The sequence below is a fragment of the Periplaneta americana genome, chromosome 3, assembly GCF_040183065.1.
Source record: "Periplaneta americana isolate PAMFEO1 chromosome 3, P.americana_PAMFEO1_priV1, whole genome shotgun sequence".
In the NCBI taxonomy this organism is placed as follows: domain Eukaryota; kingdom Metazoa; phylum Arthropoda; class Insecta; order Blattodea; family Blattidae; genus Periplaneta; species Periplaneta americana.
In genome coordinates, this window is record NC_091119.1 from 115,812,294 (window position 1) to 115,832,187 (window position 19,894).

At 36.6% G+C, this 19,894-nt stretch overlaps 1 protein-coding gene across 1 annotated transcript in view; it reads right to left on the reverse strand.

Moving 5' to 3' along the window:
• Window positions 1–19,894, reverse strand: part of LOC138695710 (fatty acid synthase-like) — a 183,340-nt gene that overhangs the window by 85,345 nt on the left and 78,101 nt on the right. The window contains exons 17-20 of the mRNA XM_069819825.1: window positions 17,626–17,811; window positions 14,217–14,528; window positions 10,725–11,017; window positions 5,388–5,578 (exon numbers count right to left, since the gene is read on the reverse strand). Coding sequence (XP_069675926.1) covers window positions 5,388–5,578; window positions 10,725–11,017; window positions 14,217–14,528; window positions 17,626–17,811 — 982 coding nt within the window. The remainder of the gene's footprint in view (window positions 1–5,387; window positions 5,579–10,724; window positions 11,018–14,216; window positions 14,529–17,625; window positions 17,812–19,894) is intronic.

Sequence of the window (19,894 nt, forward strand, 5' to 3'; positions counted from 1 at the left end):
ATACAATATGCAGCCTACCTTATTTAACACTGTAGTACAGGGAAGCAGAATTGGTAAAGAGAGGGTTAGAGGCATGGGGAAAGAATTTGTTCTCCGTCCACAAACCCCCTTGAATTACGTATCTGTGACATCCGCAAGCACACTGAATACATATTTCCTCTCCCCCTACCATATCCAATGACGTATGGGGGTGAAAGAAAGGGATGAGTCACGTGTTCCGGCTTATGACAGTTTTTCATCCCTGTTGTAGTAAATAGTGTATTTTATTTTTTTATTTCATAACCATGTAGACCTATATATAACCAATATACCTAATATTTCCGTGACTGTTGTGTGAAATAAATGAAAGAATGAAACAAGAAGACAGTGAGCGGAGAAAAAAATTAAAAAGTACGCGATCGCGCGTTCTTCAAAAGGAATTTGTGAGGAAGTATCTATGTAAGCTCCAAGTCTGTTGGCCACTTGTCTCACTCCATGTCTCACCGTTCCGTTTGAAGGAACTTATGTGAATTTAGAAGAGGAAAAGCCGAAAACGGATGTGGAAAACCTCGAGACATACTAAATGGAGACTGGAGCGAAACGGACGGCGCGACATTAGAGTAAACTTTTATGCCAAAAGTTACATTTTTTTTTTTTGCACTTCGAACACAGACACTTGATGTCTCATAAAAATAAACGAAGTTCAGGACTTATCACACGACGGCGGAAGACTGCACAACAAACCCAAATTTTCTGCGTAACTGTTGTTCGTGATATATGTGAATATTTTCATCGAAGTTTTATCTCTCAAGCCCACAAAATTTATCAATTAAACGGAATATTGTTGACTTGTTAGGAACTACAGATTCAGACAATTTCAAGCGGCATGAGGCACTTGCTTTACACGTTTATAAGATTTATGTGCGAAGTAGATAGTCTTCATAATCATCCTCGACGTGCAAGTATTGGTTCTCACTGGCCCGTTATAGTCTCTAGCAATCTCTTTTTACGTCTTCAAGGAAGTAGACGATTTCTTGGTGTAAATGGTAAGATTAATTTAGGAAAACTAAGATTGTTTATCCTCTCAACATGATATTTCTATTGAGTTCTGTAACTATGAATGTATTGCAAAAATTTGTTCACCTTTCAGCTCCTGGAGGATGTCTTCATTTCTTCGATGGTCTAAAGGTGTATATCCCGCTGTCTATCTCATAAAACGCATTTCAGCAGATGACAACCGTTCATTTATTTTTCTAAGTGTCCATGCTTCGCTACCATAAACTAAACTGGACTAGCTAAAATTCTGTAAATTTACAACTTATAAGCCTGGTATGTCGTTGAACTTGTGGTGATTTGAATATTTCGATTTATTACACCAGTCATTTTAATAAATTTTGAAATTTTCAGTGATTGTTTTCCTCTTCCAGATATGATATTGTGTAGCCCAAATAATTGAATGTATTAGCTAGTTTAATTATGGCATTGCTAATACAATTTACCTCTGATTGAGGTTCTGGCTGAAATGTACATCTATTATCAGGCAGTACATCTCACTTGACGGTATCTGTCAGAGGAAGAACAATTGTTTGTATTCATCTGAAATCTGACTAGTGTAATATGTAGCTAGTCGGCAATGTATGCAATGAAGGGGGAAAGGAATTGGCCATCCTATCCCATTATGTCCTGGTCTAGTTGCCTCATAAGTGGTGCCTTATTGGTATCACTTGAGGGGTTCAGACCTGTCTTCAGACAGTGTTGCCTAAACAACAACAACAATGTACATTTTACTTCTGATTTGTACGCTCCTTTGAAATGTCATAGTTTTTTTTTTAATTGGGTATATTTTAATGTCAAAATCTTCTGCAGTTTTCTGCAAATTGTACACTGCTCTCTGTAGTAATTCATCTTCAGATCTGACTATAATTGTCTAGTCATCAGCGTATAATAATGTGTCCAACTCCAAACGTATATTTTCTAAGATATTTATTCCTCCATGAGGATCTTGTCTCCATTGCTACATAAGAGCATTCATGTAGATTATAAATAAAACAGGAGATAGGCCTCATCCTTATCTGACGCCCCTGTTTATTTGAATGCAGTTAGATATGTGGTTTTCACTTTTAACTGCAATTTCGTTGTGATTATAGATAATGATGAATGATGATTGATTAAATTATTTCTTCTATCATTATGTGTCAAGATCTGGAATAAGCCTCATTTAATTATTTATGTTCACCATGTCGAACACTTTTACAAAATCAATACAGGCTATACTGAATTCACGGTCCTTTCCCACTAAAATTTTAAGTGTGAAATAAGCATCACAACACGATCGCCCTTTTCGAAATCCATTCCTATCTTCACTAAATTTTCCTTCATTACAGAACTTGTTTTTTTTTATGATAGCAGCATATATTTTATAGTCTGAATTAAGGATACTAATTTCTCTGTAATAATCACAATTCTTTTGCCTCCATTCTTATAGATAAGTGTGACTAGGTAGGTTTGAACACTAAATGCAAGTTCGTTTGAGGAAAACGACATAGCAGATACAAAACAAAGAAATGTATAATACCGGTACAAAGGAACTATCTCATGCTAAGATCATTTGAACTACATATTAAAGGTGGTAACGAGTAAAGTAGTGCAAAGAAGTCAATAGTTACGTATGAGTTTTACAAATTTAATTAGCGGGTCGCATCCTTACTGAATACTTCCTACATTAGTTAGTAAACTACTTTATCCACTTTGATTATGTAATGTGGACTTTACATCACTAACACAAATGCTGTAAACACATTCATTATGCAACTAGTTAGGTAATGACCCTTTTATTACGCAACTAGTTGGTAATGATACCCCAATTACCTAAGTGATTGCGTAATGTGAGCCACAAAAACGACTTATGTAACGAGTACCGGGTATCAGGAAATTACCAATTAAATAAACTGGAATTGATGTTATTTATTATAAACATTAACAACATCTTCAACACACTTTCTACATTTTTCCTGAAACACCAATCTTCGCGGGATTTCGATGGTACTAAACATTCAATTATTCATTTTCAATATCTGATTCCTCGTTTGAACTCATTTTAACAATGTTTGTTTATTTCTCTTACTACTATTGTTCTTCTGTTATAAAAAACTAATAATAATACAATTGCTTCTCCACAAAAGACACGTTCAAAACTAAAAAAATAATATAGGCCTAATCACGTTTATTAAAAACAAAATTTTTTAACGAAGTTGATAAAACGTTGTACGATATACTTATCGCAACTTCATATCACAATACTCGACTGGTTATCAAACTCGGCCTGCGGCCTCGTTTCACAACTCTCCAATCTCGTATTGTAATATGAAACGTTACGATACTCATATCGTAAATAACTGTTATTTAAAAATCTCCTAACAGATACTCATTATGTCACGTCATATCACGTCACAGGTGTTCATTTTGTTAAAACGAACTAGTGAGAAAGTTATTTATGCAAACGAGCAGAATGGGCGAGATATTTTACTCTGAAATTCATCACAGGCAGCGAAACTTAGTGCCCGATGGTAGAGAGGCAGGTGATTTCAGGTTAACTGTGTTCTAGAATCCCTTTACTGATGTACAATCGAAGGCAGGTCGTACCCCGCTGAACTACTGTGCCTTACTTGTTCCTAAGACCGAGTCACCGCAGTCGTCTGCTGTTTACATGCTTTGTGCTGCAATCGACTAGTAATTTACATCATGGGGTAGAGACAACAGAATTTCATATTAATTTCGAAAAAAAATCGTGATGAAGTATTAAATTTCGCATTTTATTGCTAATTAGTTGTAAGGTAATCGTAATAATTTCTTGTACATTGGAAAGAGATTTTTATGTGAAAAAATAACCATATATTACATATTAGATGTCAAAATAATTATAGAAAAGGTTTCATACATCAATTTATTCTTACTTACTTTCTTACTTACTTACTGGCTTTTAAGGAACCCGTAGGTTCATTGCCGCCCCCACATAAGCACGCCACTGGTCCCTATCCTGTGCAAGATTAATCCAGTCTCTATCATCATATTCCACCTCCGTCAAATCCATTTTAATATTAACTTTCCATCTACGTCTCGGCCTCCCCAAAGGTCTTTTTCCCTCCGGCCTTCCAAATAACACTCTATATGCATTTCTGGGTTCGCCCATACGTGCTACATACCCTGCCCATCTCAAACGTCTGGATTTAATGTTCCTAATTATGAAGAATACAATGCGTGCAGTTCTGCGTTGTGTAATTTGCTTCATTCTCCTGTAACTTCATCCCTCTTAGCTCCAAAATTTTTCTAAGAACCTTATTCTCAAACACCCTTAACCTCTGTTCCTCTCTCAAAGTGAGGGTCCAAGTTTCATAAACATATAGAACAACCGGTAATATAACTGCTTTATAAATTCTAACTTTCAGTTTTTTTGAGAGCAGACTGGATGACAAAAGCTTCTCAACCGAATAATAACACGCATTTCACATATTTATTCTGCGTTTTGTTTTCTCCGAGTGTAATTTATATTTGTTGCTGTTGCTCCAAGATATTTGAATTTTCTCACCTCTTCAAAGGATAAATTTCCGATTTTTATGTCCTCATTTCGTACTATGTTCTGGTCACGAAATAATCATATACTTTGTGTTTTCATTCAAATCTATCTCTTTACTTGCTTCAAGTAAAATTCCCGCGTTTTCCCTAATAGTTTATGGATTTTCTCCAACATATTTACGCCATCCGCATAGACAAGCAGTTGATTTATAACTCGTTCAATTCCAAACCCTCTCTGTTATCCTGGACTTTCCTAATGGCATATTCTAGAGTGAAGTTAAAAAGTAAAGGTGATGTAATATGGGCAGTTTTTATTTGTGGAATGAAAGTATAGCAGAAGTCACAATATTATTTTCTTTTATTCTGCGCATACGGTCACTAACGAAAATTAAGTTCTATTTTTCAGAAAACCTTTCTGCGCCAAGAGACGCACAAGACACCCAGACACATTTCAACACAGCAAATGTAAATTCAGGGTAATTCAACATGAGAGTTCGTAAAGCCTCAATCACGTGAACTGTAACATTGGAAGTGTTAGATGATTGTTTCAAAACTCTTTCAGTCCTGACTGAAATGCAAACTGAAATGGTTAATTTGCATATCGACTCCCCTTTAGGCCTATTACCAGAAATTACTGTATTTATTCTACACTTCATGTCATTATGCTAAAATCTGTGGTCTCTACCTATCCATCTCCACCACTGACCATGACTACTCACGCGCAAGTAAACAAACCTGTACCTATAATAAAGGAACAGCAAACCTGTTCCATCGGGCACTAAGTTTCGTTGCCTGTACATCACAAAGCATTACTTAAAGAAAGCAACATGTCTTACGTGACACGTTCACCACCCGGCTCCTTGCGGACGCAGTTCACGAGGCCAAGAATCCCGTTGAGATGTTCATCTTGTGCCACCAGAATGACGCGTTGTTTAGCACTGTTTCTGACTACTGCCTGCAGTTGTGGTAACCATTCGTAGTTTCCTTCACTCACGTAGATAGTAACCATCCTCTCTACCGTTGCAGCCTGCAAAATTAACCATCGCACTTTTCTGTGATCAAAATGATTAGAACCTCGTCCAGATCTAAAGATACTATGACGAGATGTGTATTGTTCAAAGCGATTTTGGGTACACTGTTGTTCTCTAGGATATCTCAGCTCTGTAGCACATTCTCTAGTGGACTATCATCTCCGATCATCTTAGGAAAAAGTTGTGAAATATTGTAAAACGTTAAAAAAATGTCGGAAAGTGAATGCATCTCAGCCAGCTAGCGAGGCCGCTGGCAAACGATGAAATTCGCGGAATCAGTTCTTCCGCTCAGAGAGAAAACTTTGATAAGACAACACCAGATTAAGATTGACATGTCTCTGTTGTAAGCAAGTGGATGCGTCCATTATCCTGCAACGACAGTAATCATCCGCCGCACATCAACTAAGCTTGACCACGCATAGCATGAGCAATAAACTATCGAATCTATAGTCGATGATAAGGAGAGACCGGAAGTTTAGGCATTATGAATCATTAAAATAGGCAGGTAAAAAAGGCATCATAAATAGCAAAATAGGCAGACAAAAAGGCATTATAAATACTGTAGCTAAACTAGGCAATAAAAGGCAATTACAAAAACCTTGCACTAGACCCAAAACCTTGCACTTTCCACAAAGGGATTTCGGCAGCAAGAAAAGCTTTATACAGTATAAGTCGAATGCAAATTGAGATTTTCGACTCGATGTTGCAATTACTGTTGGAAGCAAAGAAATCTTATTCCCAGAAGCCTTGGAAAGTGCATTTTTTTTTTTTTGGTTGTACTGATATGTTACGATATGAAATATTTCTTTTTGCAGTTCACCGACTTCTCACATATTTTGCATGTAAGTACTTTACCGTCAGTACAAAATACGTCGGATCCAAAAGTATTAACGTAACTCTGCAATTTACTGCGTAAAGGAACACTGAATTTCGGCATCTTGCTGCTAGCTACGACAACATCGAAATGAAAACTGAAAGAAAAATAACCGTTAAAAATAATGTTAGATCCGCACTCATTGTTGCCTTGTCAAATAAACACAAGCGATAATTAAAACGCTTACTGTTACACATTTCTGCACGGCAGCACTCATTGTTGCGAAGAGAATATGAACAGACTGAAATAAAATAATATATATTCGGTGAAGTCACTTTCATTGTAGCGGTTATGGAAATAAGTTAAAATATATCTGTAGGCAATTTTCAATAATAAATTAATAAATAGATAAATAATCAAATAAAGGCAAAGAAACATTTATTTTGTAAATTAGGCATTATATTAAAAAAGGCAGAAAAGGGCAACATAAAACTGTGGCGTTTCAATCAGAAAGGTATAATTCGTACAGATTTACTTTCAAAATGAAGATACATTTAACACATTTAAAAAGGCATTCTGCCAAATTTCCAGTCTCTGGTTATTACGTTTGTTGCAAACTCCCGCAACCGTGGAAATCTATTACAGGGCAGTGATTTAAATAATTCTCATCCTTCTTGTTAGAACTAGAGATGGGAAAAGTTATTTTCTCGTAACAGTTCCAACTGTTCCAGTTCCATGAAAATACTAGGTTCCAAATAACAGTTCCAAAATAACAGTACCACCATATATTATATAGCCTACGCCGAATTTCGCTCCACAGCACCGGATCGAATCCCTCCTACAGTGTTTTTCCCTTTGTGGCCTGACTCCATGTTGTTACCATAACAGATAAATTCTGTAGGATCAGAAATTAATTTTTACATTATATATAGCCTATATATGTGTATATATATATATGTATATATATAATTTAATGTGGAAACTGTACCAAAATAAAACACACCAGGAATGAACGAAACTCCTCCAGAGTCAAGTCCCTAAATTCAGTTCTGTCATTCTGTGAAGCGTGTGACACAATTTATTTATGTTAAAACACTTTAGTTAAAGTAGTTTATGCAAACATTTGGGTAAAAAAGGCAAAAGTATAAGTCGAGGGCCATGAGAAAGTCCAGAAGTCATACTGACAGTACTGACACCACGAAACCAGTTACGTTATATTTATGCACGACGCCAGTTCAGGATTAAAAGTTGGTATTGATTTTGTCCCTGAAAATTGTTAAAAGTAGTCAGATCTAGTGACAAAGTCGCTAAATTGATAACACAGCAGCAACGCTTGTCAACGGTGTTAAACTATAAAACGTCTTTGGTTGTCATAATGTAGTTCCATACACGGCCGACTTGATGCTAGCTTCGCTTCATCTTTGAAAGCGAAGGGAGCATCAAGTCGGCCGTATTCCATAACATCGAGTATATTGTAACATGTAACAGCAAGTATGTTGTATAACAGATACAGTACTACTAGTATGTAATGTAACAGTGATGGTTTGGAACAGGCCGTTACGTTATTTTATAGTCATGACTCATAATGTAGTTCCATAACATCGAGTATTTTTTGTAACAGCAAGTATTTTTTGTAACAGGAGTATTTAATGTAACAGTGGAAGAGCCACGTACTACTAGTACGTAATGTAACAGTGGTATTTAGGAACATGTACGGACGCTAAATGATCACATACTTCCCTGTATGGCATGTGATGCATTACGATGTCATAATGAGTCGAAGATGTGAATTCCTGGAAATGAAATCTTTTCTAATGCTAAATTGAATTCGTAGATCAGGTTTGCTCGAAGCAGGAAATGTAATGTAATTTTAAATTATTTGTAAATTGGTCACGAAATCGAAATGGATCCCAGTGGTAAATAAAACCTAACCTATTCTTCCTCTTCTGCTTAGCTGAAGGTCACAGTAGTGTTCAATTTCTCCAAAAATGCGTAAATAAAAGCTATAATCATTTCGGCCGTGCTAAAATTCATATTAATAATGTACCGTCATGAAGAATAATAATCTCATTGTAATGAAATATGAAAATTTACCGTTGTACTTTTTTTAAACAAAAGAACTTCAATAATAATCATATTTCAACAGATTTTAGTTTAATTTCAAGAATTGGTAATGAAACTAAAACTGTAAAATATTTGGAAATTAAACATAACCTATATATTTTCATCTCCCTTGATAAAATTCACAATGTAGTTACTATAATACAGGTATTATATTATTTGATAGAATCCTATACTTAATTAACATCAGTTCCAAGATAATGTGTACATTTTTTTAAAGGCTATCTTCGTATCTTTACTATTTATCTTTTACTTTAGTTTCCAACATTTTTTTCAGTACGACGAAAGGATTCGCAATTCTGCTTTCAAACAGTGGCGCCAACTTACATGGGCTCGTGGAATCCGAGCCCACCCAATAATTTATCGTGTTGTGAGATTTATTTAACTTAAGGCTCGTCAAATGTTTGAGCCTACCCGCTGTTTTCCAAAAGTTGGCGTCACTGCTTTCAATAGTACCAAACATGTTCCATTCTGTGGAACAGGCGTTGTCATAATGTAGTTCCAAAGTGAATCGAGTATTTGTAACCGCAAGTATTTCGTACTAGCTCAGAGCAACACTGTTATTTTGGAACATAGTGTTCCAAGGTGCTGTTACTTTTTGGAACAGTTCCAAACAAGGAACGGTTCCAAAATAACTGTTACGTTATTTTTTCCCCACCTCTAGTTAGAACATTTATTTGTAGTAGAACTCTGTAATTCTAGTGCAGTGAAATCTCTCATTTACGTACATCGAAGGGACAGAACAATCTCTCCGTATCTGGGAAGAGTCCTTTATTGGGAGGGAGGCTCCCCAATCTAACAGTAAATTTATAATATGCATTATGTATCCCTTCACGCTTTAAATGAAATGTATTACTGTAGTTTAATTCTAAATACAATATATTGTACTACAGTAAATTCTTTACAACTTTGAACTACAGTAGATAAGACCGAAAAAGGAAAATACAGTACTGTGCTATGCAATTTTATTCTAGGGTCTACAGTTATGCAGTACTGTAATTTGCTGTTTTCAACTTAACCTTCACGTTCAGGTGTCATGTCTCTCGAAACAGAACAACTAATTGAAGTGAAGAGAATAATCTATCTAACCTTAACATGTGTCGAATACAATTTCACGATCGCGGAAATCTTGGACCCATCAGACAGGTTAAATTTTATGACTTTGTTTATCCATCCGCTTCCAGCTAACATGGGGTAGCCAGCTGGGCTAGAGGTAGCCTACGAGACCCATATTGTCTTCTTTCATGTTAAGAAATTTCTGTACTAAATTATCCATTTTTGTAACACATTGGGTCTTGAAATCCAAGTTCTGTCCGCAGTCAGGAGGTAAAGCATGCTTTAGGAATTTGAAACAGCTGTCCGTGTCCATGTCCGTATAAACGAGAGTTAAATTTATAATTATTTCTATATTATTTCAGTTGGGACATAAAAATCTGTCCGTATATGAGGAGTGTGCGTATCTTGAGGGTGTCCGTAAGGAAAGGTTTCACTGTAGTTCCATTTGTAGATTATGTGGAGTCTCACTGCAGAGGAAATTTAGAGGGTTGTTAAACAGATGTATTTTCCTGTTTATCATTTTCAGGTCGACAGTTGTGATTCGAAAAATGTATATAATTGCATTATAATATCAAGATATTTTCTAGCAGATTATCAGAAGTCTCTGATACAGCTACTGCATGCAATCTCATCAGTTCGTGACTATATATCACACTTACCAGCAACGTAAGCCTATTTTAAAACATTATTTCCACTTCCTGATTCCCTCTTTCTGTGTAATAGCATATTTTTTAAGAAAATATTTGTCTTTGGAAATAAGTCTGAAAATAGATATGTAATTTAACGAAAACAACTGCGAAATTATAGAAGTATACTTTTACGCGCTGCATTACCAAATGGTTCACGTAAATGGCTCTATCAATGACAACGATATTTTTTAGGCAGATACACGTGCATTTGTTGACATCAGAATTACAAATACAGTGAACAGACTGCACGTCTATTACAAAACTTCTGAATTTTACATCATGTCACTTCGATTTGATAAGAATTTCCATTCATGTTTACGTTTAATAGACTTAAGTGGATAATTCGTGACTGCAGAAGCATGCACTGTTATTAGATGCTATGAAAAATCCAAGGGTTCATATTTTGCAAACAATATTATGTCATATGTAGGCGTAAGTGTAAATACAAGTAATAACTATTACCTTTTTGAGCAAAACCAACTTTTCGTCCTCAAGAGTCTTCTCGAACACAACTTCCAGTTTGAAGGAACAATAATCTGTTATTTCTGCACAGGATTTCTCCCTAGATAAGATACAGCCGCCTTCAGCCAGGGCTCGCAATGCAGTCTGCAGTAGGTCAGGCTGGGACAGGACGTCGGAAGCAATAATTAACGTGCACTTCTGCTCTGACATCAGATGTCGGTCCTCCACTTTGAAGCCAGTAATTTCCAATTTGTTTATCAATGGATCTTCCGCATTTGCCAGTAATGTTAACTCTGCCTGTTAACAAGTGATTCAATGTGAGTTTTCTTCCTTCAAACCTATTAATTTTCAAACAATATTTAATTATAATTACAATATCTCTCTACAGGTTTCACAAAAGCTCAGGTTCTGTTACAACTATAGAAACCTTCTGAACTCATTTCACAGGATATTGTGTTTAATACGAGCTTAACTCTTAACGTAAGTGTCATGAAGGTTTTACTCTGACGTATGGTCTTTTTTCTTTTCTTATTACAAGGAGATTTTTGTATCGTGAAACTGCAAGAAATGAATTTCGGGATTCTCATTTTCAGCATTTATGAGAGTAAAACAATCGATAGGCCTATAATGAATATGACAAAACTTTCCATCATGCGTTTCAGGCGTTTCATAACAGTTGAGTTCTTTGTAATGTTGTCAGTTACATTCCTTTCATTTTAACGATCATTCAAAAGAAATGCATAAAATTAAATAACTTACTATGCATCCAAAGAAAAAGACAATTTTTTTTTCTTCGTTATTCACAAGAAGTAGGATTTTGCAATCGCAAAAAGTAAGACACCTAACTGATTTTATAAATTTAAGGATTTAAATGAACGCATACAATTAATTTTGCACAAATTTACAAGAAACAGCTATTCAGATACTGTACTTTAGGTAATAGCTTCTAATATATCGATATTTACGGAGTTCGTTGTTAACATTGACTATGATATACGGTAGGTTTGTTTAAAAGTAATGGTAATATACAGTGCGTTCGCCTCATGCTTGATCCGAAGAACGCGGGCGGGAGCAAGCCTGTAGAGCGCGAGATAAAGCGCGGCATTTTAGATCCGTAATCTCCCGCGTATTGCACTCATATAACTTTCATTAATTAAGGCATGCACACAATCATCATTTGATTACACTAACCTGTGTTACAGTGGTTGCTGACATCTTTTGATGAAATTTGAATTCACACGCAAAAGTTTTTATCAAACAATTGTTCAAAAACTGTGCTAATATTTGCGTACGATATCTCTCTGAATTTACAGTATCTTCAAAAAATATAGATCCTATTACTCGATTTGCTGTTACGGCAACCACAGACCAATCTTTTCATCATGCAGGGGAACTTCATGAATTAATCGCGAATTTTCTGTGCACCAGAACCTATTGTTCTGTGAACATACATGACCACGTAAATGAAACATATCTCATCGGAGAAAAGGATTAAATGTGGATCAACAATACCGTCAACAATGTTTTGTGAAACCCAATTACAGAAATTCACTCGACTTTCGTTGTCATGCGGCCGTAATTTACTCTTGGACTACAGTAACTCTGCAAGATCTTAATTCAAAAAATTTAGTCGTGTGGGCTGAACTTTTTAATACGCCTATTTCTTGTACAACACGACGCAAATTTTACTTATTAGGAAAACGTTTAAGTGATGCACCAATAGTATTAAGTTTTGCTTCTGTTAGAACCCTTCGTTTTGGCCAACGAATTTTAGAGTTCAGCAATCCCGTTTCTTTTAATTTAATGACAGGGTTTCGAACTGTACCTCTATTTGGAGGTCGGATATCGAAGAATTTCTTTGCAAATTGCCTACACACTTGTCGGCATGAATCTGTTTTGACGTAAGTTTCGTGCATAAATAATCGCTGTTGTAGAGTAAACTTTTCAGCCCGTATTTCAATTAGGATCTCAACAACTAATTTAATGCACAGCACACACACTTCAAACGTATTTAAAAGAAGTACACAAGCACACACGTCTTCTATAACTAACATCTCAGACTGATCAAGCGTGACGCGAACGCACTGTATAAGCTTACATAACTATTTTTTTTTTAATAATCAACATTACTGTCAAAAAGGACCGTTTCCTCCTATTTGAATTATAAATGGAGTTCTAATTTTATCGGTAAGGTATCGCCCATTGCCAATTCGTATCTATAGGACGTAGTTGGGGAATTGAAGGACTCCCTTCAAAAACGAGGTAGCTCCATTTTTACAAAGTTGTGGAAAGCAAGGAAAAAACATTATAAACATTCAAATTTTAAGTAAGCTTCTTTCCCTTTTCAGAGCATGTCCTAGATACCTAGGAGTCTCATTTCATCACTCACTCATTTATTACAATCAACAATTTAGGAGGTTAAAATATGAACAAATAATGGAGCTTACCCCCTTTTGCAATAAAATTGGATGTAATTAGCCACAAAGATAATGTGGCACATTATGCACGATTTTCACTAACGATAAAGATTATTTACAATGCTGATGTACAACAAATTTTATTTTTAAACTCTTCGATTTAATTTTAATTAAATATTCCACGAACACAGACAATAAAAAAAGCCTATTTTACATTATACAAATGTGATTAATGATTAAAAAAAATCTCCTTTTGTTGTACTACGATAATTTTCTTCAGCCAGTTAGAAATAGTTATCTCCCATTAAGTTTTAAAGAAGTAATCGGTATACTCAGATACAATAAATCAAATTTCCCGAGCCACATTTAAAAGCAATTGTGTCATGATTCTAATTCTCGTTGTCTCACCCAACCATTCCTTACATACCCGAGCTGCATTTCTCCAGGCAGCTTTACAGTGTTTTCACACCGCACCAGCTTTTAAAAGTCCTTTGCGGAACGAAAACTTACATTGGTATGGATCAAATTTCTGCACATTTAAAGGTCAAAACTAAAATTATTTCAGTCATTTATTATCATAATACACTCCTATCTTAAATTGACTGAGCATATTGGGAATTTATTCAATAGCTTTCCCAAAATACACTATGAAAGTTTCATATAAAATTATTTTTACCTCGAAAAGGAAGCACAAACAGGCAAAATTGTATCAAACTTTTATGTTTGAAATATCTCAAAGAATAACTTCCTGAAATTAATTACATTACTTACAGTTTAGTCTGTATATAGCTCCAGGAGCTGCCTCCTTTTTGCAACGAAACGATTGGGAGCTCAGCTCCAATTCCACTGTTAAGTTATTACCAAACGCTTGGAATCACATCGTTCTTGCACTAAAAGATAGGATATATATTTTAACGTATGAAACAAGCAAAACATTAATTTGACCCAAAAGTGGAGCCACCCTCTTCTTGCAGGGAGCCCTTCAATTGTTCTGTAGGAGCCCAATGTGACGAGCGAAGATTAATAATACATAACTATAGGACATTGGTCACTATACAATAACAATAATTATTACTTGCCTGGATTAGAGGAAGATCTCCAAGAACGAGCGCCAGCACCGGAGAGAGAGGCTCCCGGCCTGACTTGTGCAGCTCCACTGCCTTCACCTGAATGTCGGTCTGGTTCTCCAACGTTATGTGCATACACACACGCAGTGCAGTGTGCAAGTCCAGGCCGGCGGGCTCTGCATTGGGCACAAACATGTACTTCTCGAGCACTGGAGTGCCCAGGGGCTTTCGCCGACTTATACCACTTGCCTTCAATCCTCGCAATTCCACACCACCGGACCTCACGATGCCCAGCTCATGGCACACATGAACTGGCAGCACTGAATCATGGGACCAAATACAACTTTCAGCAGGCACAGCATAACTGTGGAGTCAGGTAATCTAGAGCAATTATTACCGATGGTGACAGAAATATTCTAAGTACATACAATGCACAATAATTTTCATTACCATAATAAAAACACCCACTGTTCATTTCAACGCCATCGCTACCACTGCCATCACCACTATTGTAACAGATATTGGTAAATGAAGGACGCGACATAAATTGTACAAGCTGCCACGGTGGTCTAATGGCTAGAGCGCTACACTTACAGTCCTGTGGACCCGGGTTCGATCTCCGGTGTTACCCCCGATTTATAACTTATGTTGGGCAAGCCTGTGGGCCAGGTAACACAGGTTTTTTTTCCGGGAGCTCCAATTCCCTGAGGCATCCCAACAAATCACCATCATCTCATCTCATCTCATCTCATCTCATCTCATCTCATCTCATCTCATCTCATCTCATCTCATCTCATCTCATCTCATCTCATCTCATCTCATCGCAGATGTAGCGTAGACCAGCCTCCTATGGCGCACCTGGGCAACGCCTCTAACGTTAAATTAGTCTACATAACTGGCTTCATATGAGTGAATGACGGTAAGTCAAGTACCATTATTATTAAAAGAAAAAGCAAATTGTACAACTTGCATATGCATTTTAGATATTAAGTATAGAATGTTAATTTCATTAGTAGTCCTGTCAAATTGTTTAATCTCATAAAAGACATCGTACATATCGAAGAATATCATGTCAAACTACATTTAATAAGACATAAATTTCTTAGAACTAACTTTACGTTAATTTGGGATAAAAGGAATATGGTTTAAAGTTTGTGATCATTCTGTCGGGTCGCTGTTCTTCAGCGCTGTGATATGTTAACGAAACAGTGATTTGAAATAATGAAGGTCCAAGTGTACTCGGGGAAAGTGCCATTCTTCGTAATTTGTAAATATATATATTTTTTATTTTTGTGATGAATATAATATTTTAAAAACTTATTTTTGTAACTTTTTAAAACATTGCAAATATAATGAAAATAAAAATTGAACGTGGTATACCAAAGAAAATCGATGGCTTCTACAGTGTTTTCACCTCCTCTTTCCATTGGAAACTAGTTTTAAGATACAATCAAATTCAGGATTTGTATATGATTTTACGACAAGTAGTCCTACATTTTGGCCACTACAGTAAGCACTGTATTGGTTACACCACTGAGACAGGCAGATAAAAGCTAAGCATAAATAGTAGCTTACTTATAAAAGTATTAACAATAACAATAACAATAAAATCATAATAATAATAATAATAACGATGACGAACGTAAGGCATGTTCGGTGGGAACGGTGGTTAATATGCTTACTCTTCAAAGTAAATATCAAATTAAAATACCATAATTTTACATTCAAAAGCTTTTATTATTGCAAAGACTCTTCATGAACAGTTAGTAGTTCGAGACATGGATATAGTAAAAAAAATTGCGTAATGTTGAAGACAAAATAAACTGAAGTACAGGAAATTGTCGCAGCATATTAATCCCCATAAATAAAAAAATCTACCAATGGTTGAACACTCGTCCCTCTCATGAGAAGGCGTGAGATGAGTTACAGCTCATCCTTGAATACTGCATGTAATACTCTTAGTACGGTTTGCGCCAAAATATACAGTACTGGATTTCGCGCAGCCCGCATGATTATGCCTATGCATCTGCGTGTTGTTGCATCACCATTATGTATTGCTAGTTGTGTAACGAACGTTGTGCTGTGTGGTTGGAATTGACAATGGGACTCGCGACGGAAGAAAAACTGTTCATAGTGGAGTATTATTTTCGCTCGTACGGAAATGGTTATCAAGGCGGACCGAGTTTAAAGTTAGTGGCGCAACAATATCGTGAACACTTTAATCAGCCGGCACCAAGCAACACAGTTATGCTGTCTGTCGTTACAAAATTTCGTCGTACGGGTAGTGTATTGTGTCAACGGAAGGGAAGGTCTGGTAGGCCAGTAACTGTGTCCACAATTGACAATCATGGACGTGTCCTCAATCAGGTGTTGCAGTCACCAAAGGAAGTCTTCGACGAACATCCCTGAAATTAAACATCAGCAATACGTCATTTCGACGATTGTTAAAGACTTAGGTGGATTTCCGTACGGAAAACAGGTTGGATAACGATTGACGGAGCAAGATAGGCATGTCAGGATTGAATATTGTGCAAAATGTTTGGCCATGTTGTACGAGGATCCAGATTTCTTGCTCAACGTGTGGTTCTCCGACGAAAGTCACATTCACTTGGACGGTTTTATCAATCGCCAAACATCTCGCTTTCTTGGTTTCGAGAGGCCAGACGTTATCGTTCAGAAACCGCTACACTATGTGCATGTGATGATTTGGTGTGCAGTGTCAGGAAACGGTGTGCTAGGTCCGTATTTCATTGAGGATGATGATGGTATACCTCTTACTGTTACCTAGGAACGTTATAGGAACATGGTGGTCAGACCATTTATTCAGGATCTAACAAGGTTTTGTCGTGCCAGGAACATTCAGATGAATAGACAGTGGTTCCAACAAGACGGGGCGACCTGCCACACCGCTCGACAGTCTCTGGCTATGCTGCAAGAAACCTTTCCAGGACGAATCATTTCCCGTGGGACTGAGTTCCCCTACCCATCACATTCCCCCGACTTCACACCACCTGATGCTTACGTGTGGGGAATGTTAAAGGAGAACATTTTCAACTGTAATGATCGACCCACAACTGTGCCTGCATTACGTCAGAAGATCGTCTCGTTTTTCAGACTCTACAGCAACCTATGTTCCAGAATATGTTTCAAAATCTGCGTGATCGTTATGAACACTGTCTACATAGCAATGGAGCACATTTTGAACATTTATATTATTATCCCGATAACTAACAACAACAAATAACAGTAACATATTGTTCCAGTATTGTATATTTTGGCGCATATTGCAATATAAATTTCATAGATTATTTCATACAAACGTAGAAATGTTCATGCTTATAGTAGCCTTCAGTAGATATCGTTAATGATCTAAATATATACTACCGCATTCGAGGCTAAATGGAAATAGCAGCCTACCTGCTTCTTCACTTTCAGACATCAAAGCCTTGAGATCAGCAGCATGCTTCTGGGGATCTATTGTGAGCTTCTCCAGAGAAGTTGGAACAAAGAGGCCTCGGGTGTCCTCTGTAAGGATCTGTGTCTGCATTATGTTATCCATAAACGCCACCCAATTAGAGCACCAGCGGATCTTCCCCATTTTAACTGAAATAAGTTACATATTTCAAGACTAACACATTTTAAGAATACAACAGATTATTATTCTCGCCTAATCCTAAGCTTTGCACGATATTAATGTATAAATTAAAGGAATTTATTTATCTTACGAATTCTCACTGGGACATTTGTTGCAAAGATAGAACTGCGTTTTTTTATTATTTTATTTAGCTACTAAGCAAAGTGAGTATGAATTCAAAAGTATACAACACAAAATGTTTCTAGCCACTACCGTAAGATCCAGGCTCGGGTACGGTGTGGTCTTAGCCAATAATATAACATAAACTTTACAAAGACAGGTAAACTATCTTAGTAAACTTACTAATACACTAATTAACTTAATTCAGATCGACAACTAACGCACAAGAGAGAAAAAAAAAGAGAGAAAAATTTAGCAAGTGAATTTGGGCATTGTGACCAGTTTTGAGTACATAGATTAGTTTTTCTTTAATTTTAACATAGTTTGATTATTTATCGAATTACGAGCACTTACTGAAAATAAATGTAAGTTTAGTCAAGAAGTGATTTGCCCTCTTCTCCTTCTCGTCATAATTATACTCTTATCTCTTCTCTTCTTCCTTCTCCTCAGTTTCCTATGTCTACAACTCACATTTCAATCCCCATATACTTCTGCTCCTAACGCCTTGTCCCCTTTCACAGTTACTCCATTCTCCTCCAAATTCTACATCTCCCTATTTTACTTCTACTTATTTCGCATTCTCCATCCCTCCCCTCTTACTCCCCTGTTCTCTCTCTGTCTTTTCCGTCATCCTCTTACTTTCTTCTTCTCCTTTATTCTGCTCTCAGAAATCCGATTGATACTTATAGCAGTACTTGAGCTTAATACAGTATGTAACAGGTTTCTCACGTACGACGCAACTCACGGTCTTCGGCGTTCCTCGGAAGCATTAGCTTGGCAGGGAGGCAGCACTCACCGATTGCGCAGCTGACAGTCTTCCCCGTTTCTCATAACAAAGATTAGTCTTCCAGGCGTCTTAGCTGTAAACACTGCGTATTACTCAGCCTCCTCCAGTTTCGTTTGCTGTGTGATTGAGTACATGTTTCTTTATTCTTATTGTGTTTAGTTTCGTTCACTATGTTATACACTACGGAGCAACGATTGTTTATTTTGTTAAACTATGCAAAACAAGAGTCGCATGTGGAATGTCAGCTTGCTTTTACACAGAAATTTCCCCGGCGTATATTTTACCAATAAATCGACGATATACACATTACTAGAAACATTTAAAGAGACTGGATTCGTGTTAAACATAAAGAAAACTAGAAAACCAAGCGTTCTAACCGAGGAAAAATTAGACGCGATAGTAGCGGCCTTAGAAAGAAGTCCGAAAAAGTTGTTGTCTCGTTTAGCATTTCAGACTGGTGTGTCAGTAGCATCTGTTCACAGAGCTGTGCACAAACTCAAATTAAAACCTTATAAAATAACCGTAGCGCAACCTGACAAATTTGGATTCTGTTGCTCGACGTCGATATTGCAACTGGCTATTGCATCTGTGCATGATGGGGAAGTTGATCCTGAAATGCTTCTTTTTTCTGATGAAGCTTTGCTGTATTTATCAGTTACCTGAATCCACAGAACAATAGATATTGGAGTTCCGAAAATCTTTATTAGTTATATTAACAACCTCTGCATAATTTGAAAACAGGATTATGGTGTGAAATTAGTGCAACACGAATTATTGAACCAATTTTTTTCATGAAACTTTAAATTCTGTTAGGTAGCCTATGTGAACAATATACCGCACCGTTTTTCAGAGAACTAACACCTAACGAAAAGACCCATGGTTATTTCATGCAAGACAATGCAACAGCACGTACTGCCAATCGGTATATTATGGAAGAATTGTCAGGTGTTTTTGATGACAGGATACTTGATTGGCCTCCTCGTTCCCCCGCTCTAAATCCGTGTGACTTCTATATTTAGAGGATGTTAAAAGATGTACACAAATAATCCCCGTACACTCGAAGAATTAGAAGAAAAAATTCGGTTTGTGATTTCAACAATTTCGGCAACCGAAATTCATCTAGTGTTTAATAACGTGTTCAAAAG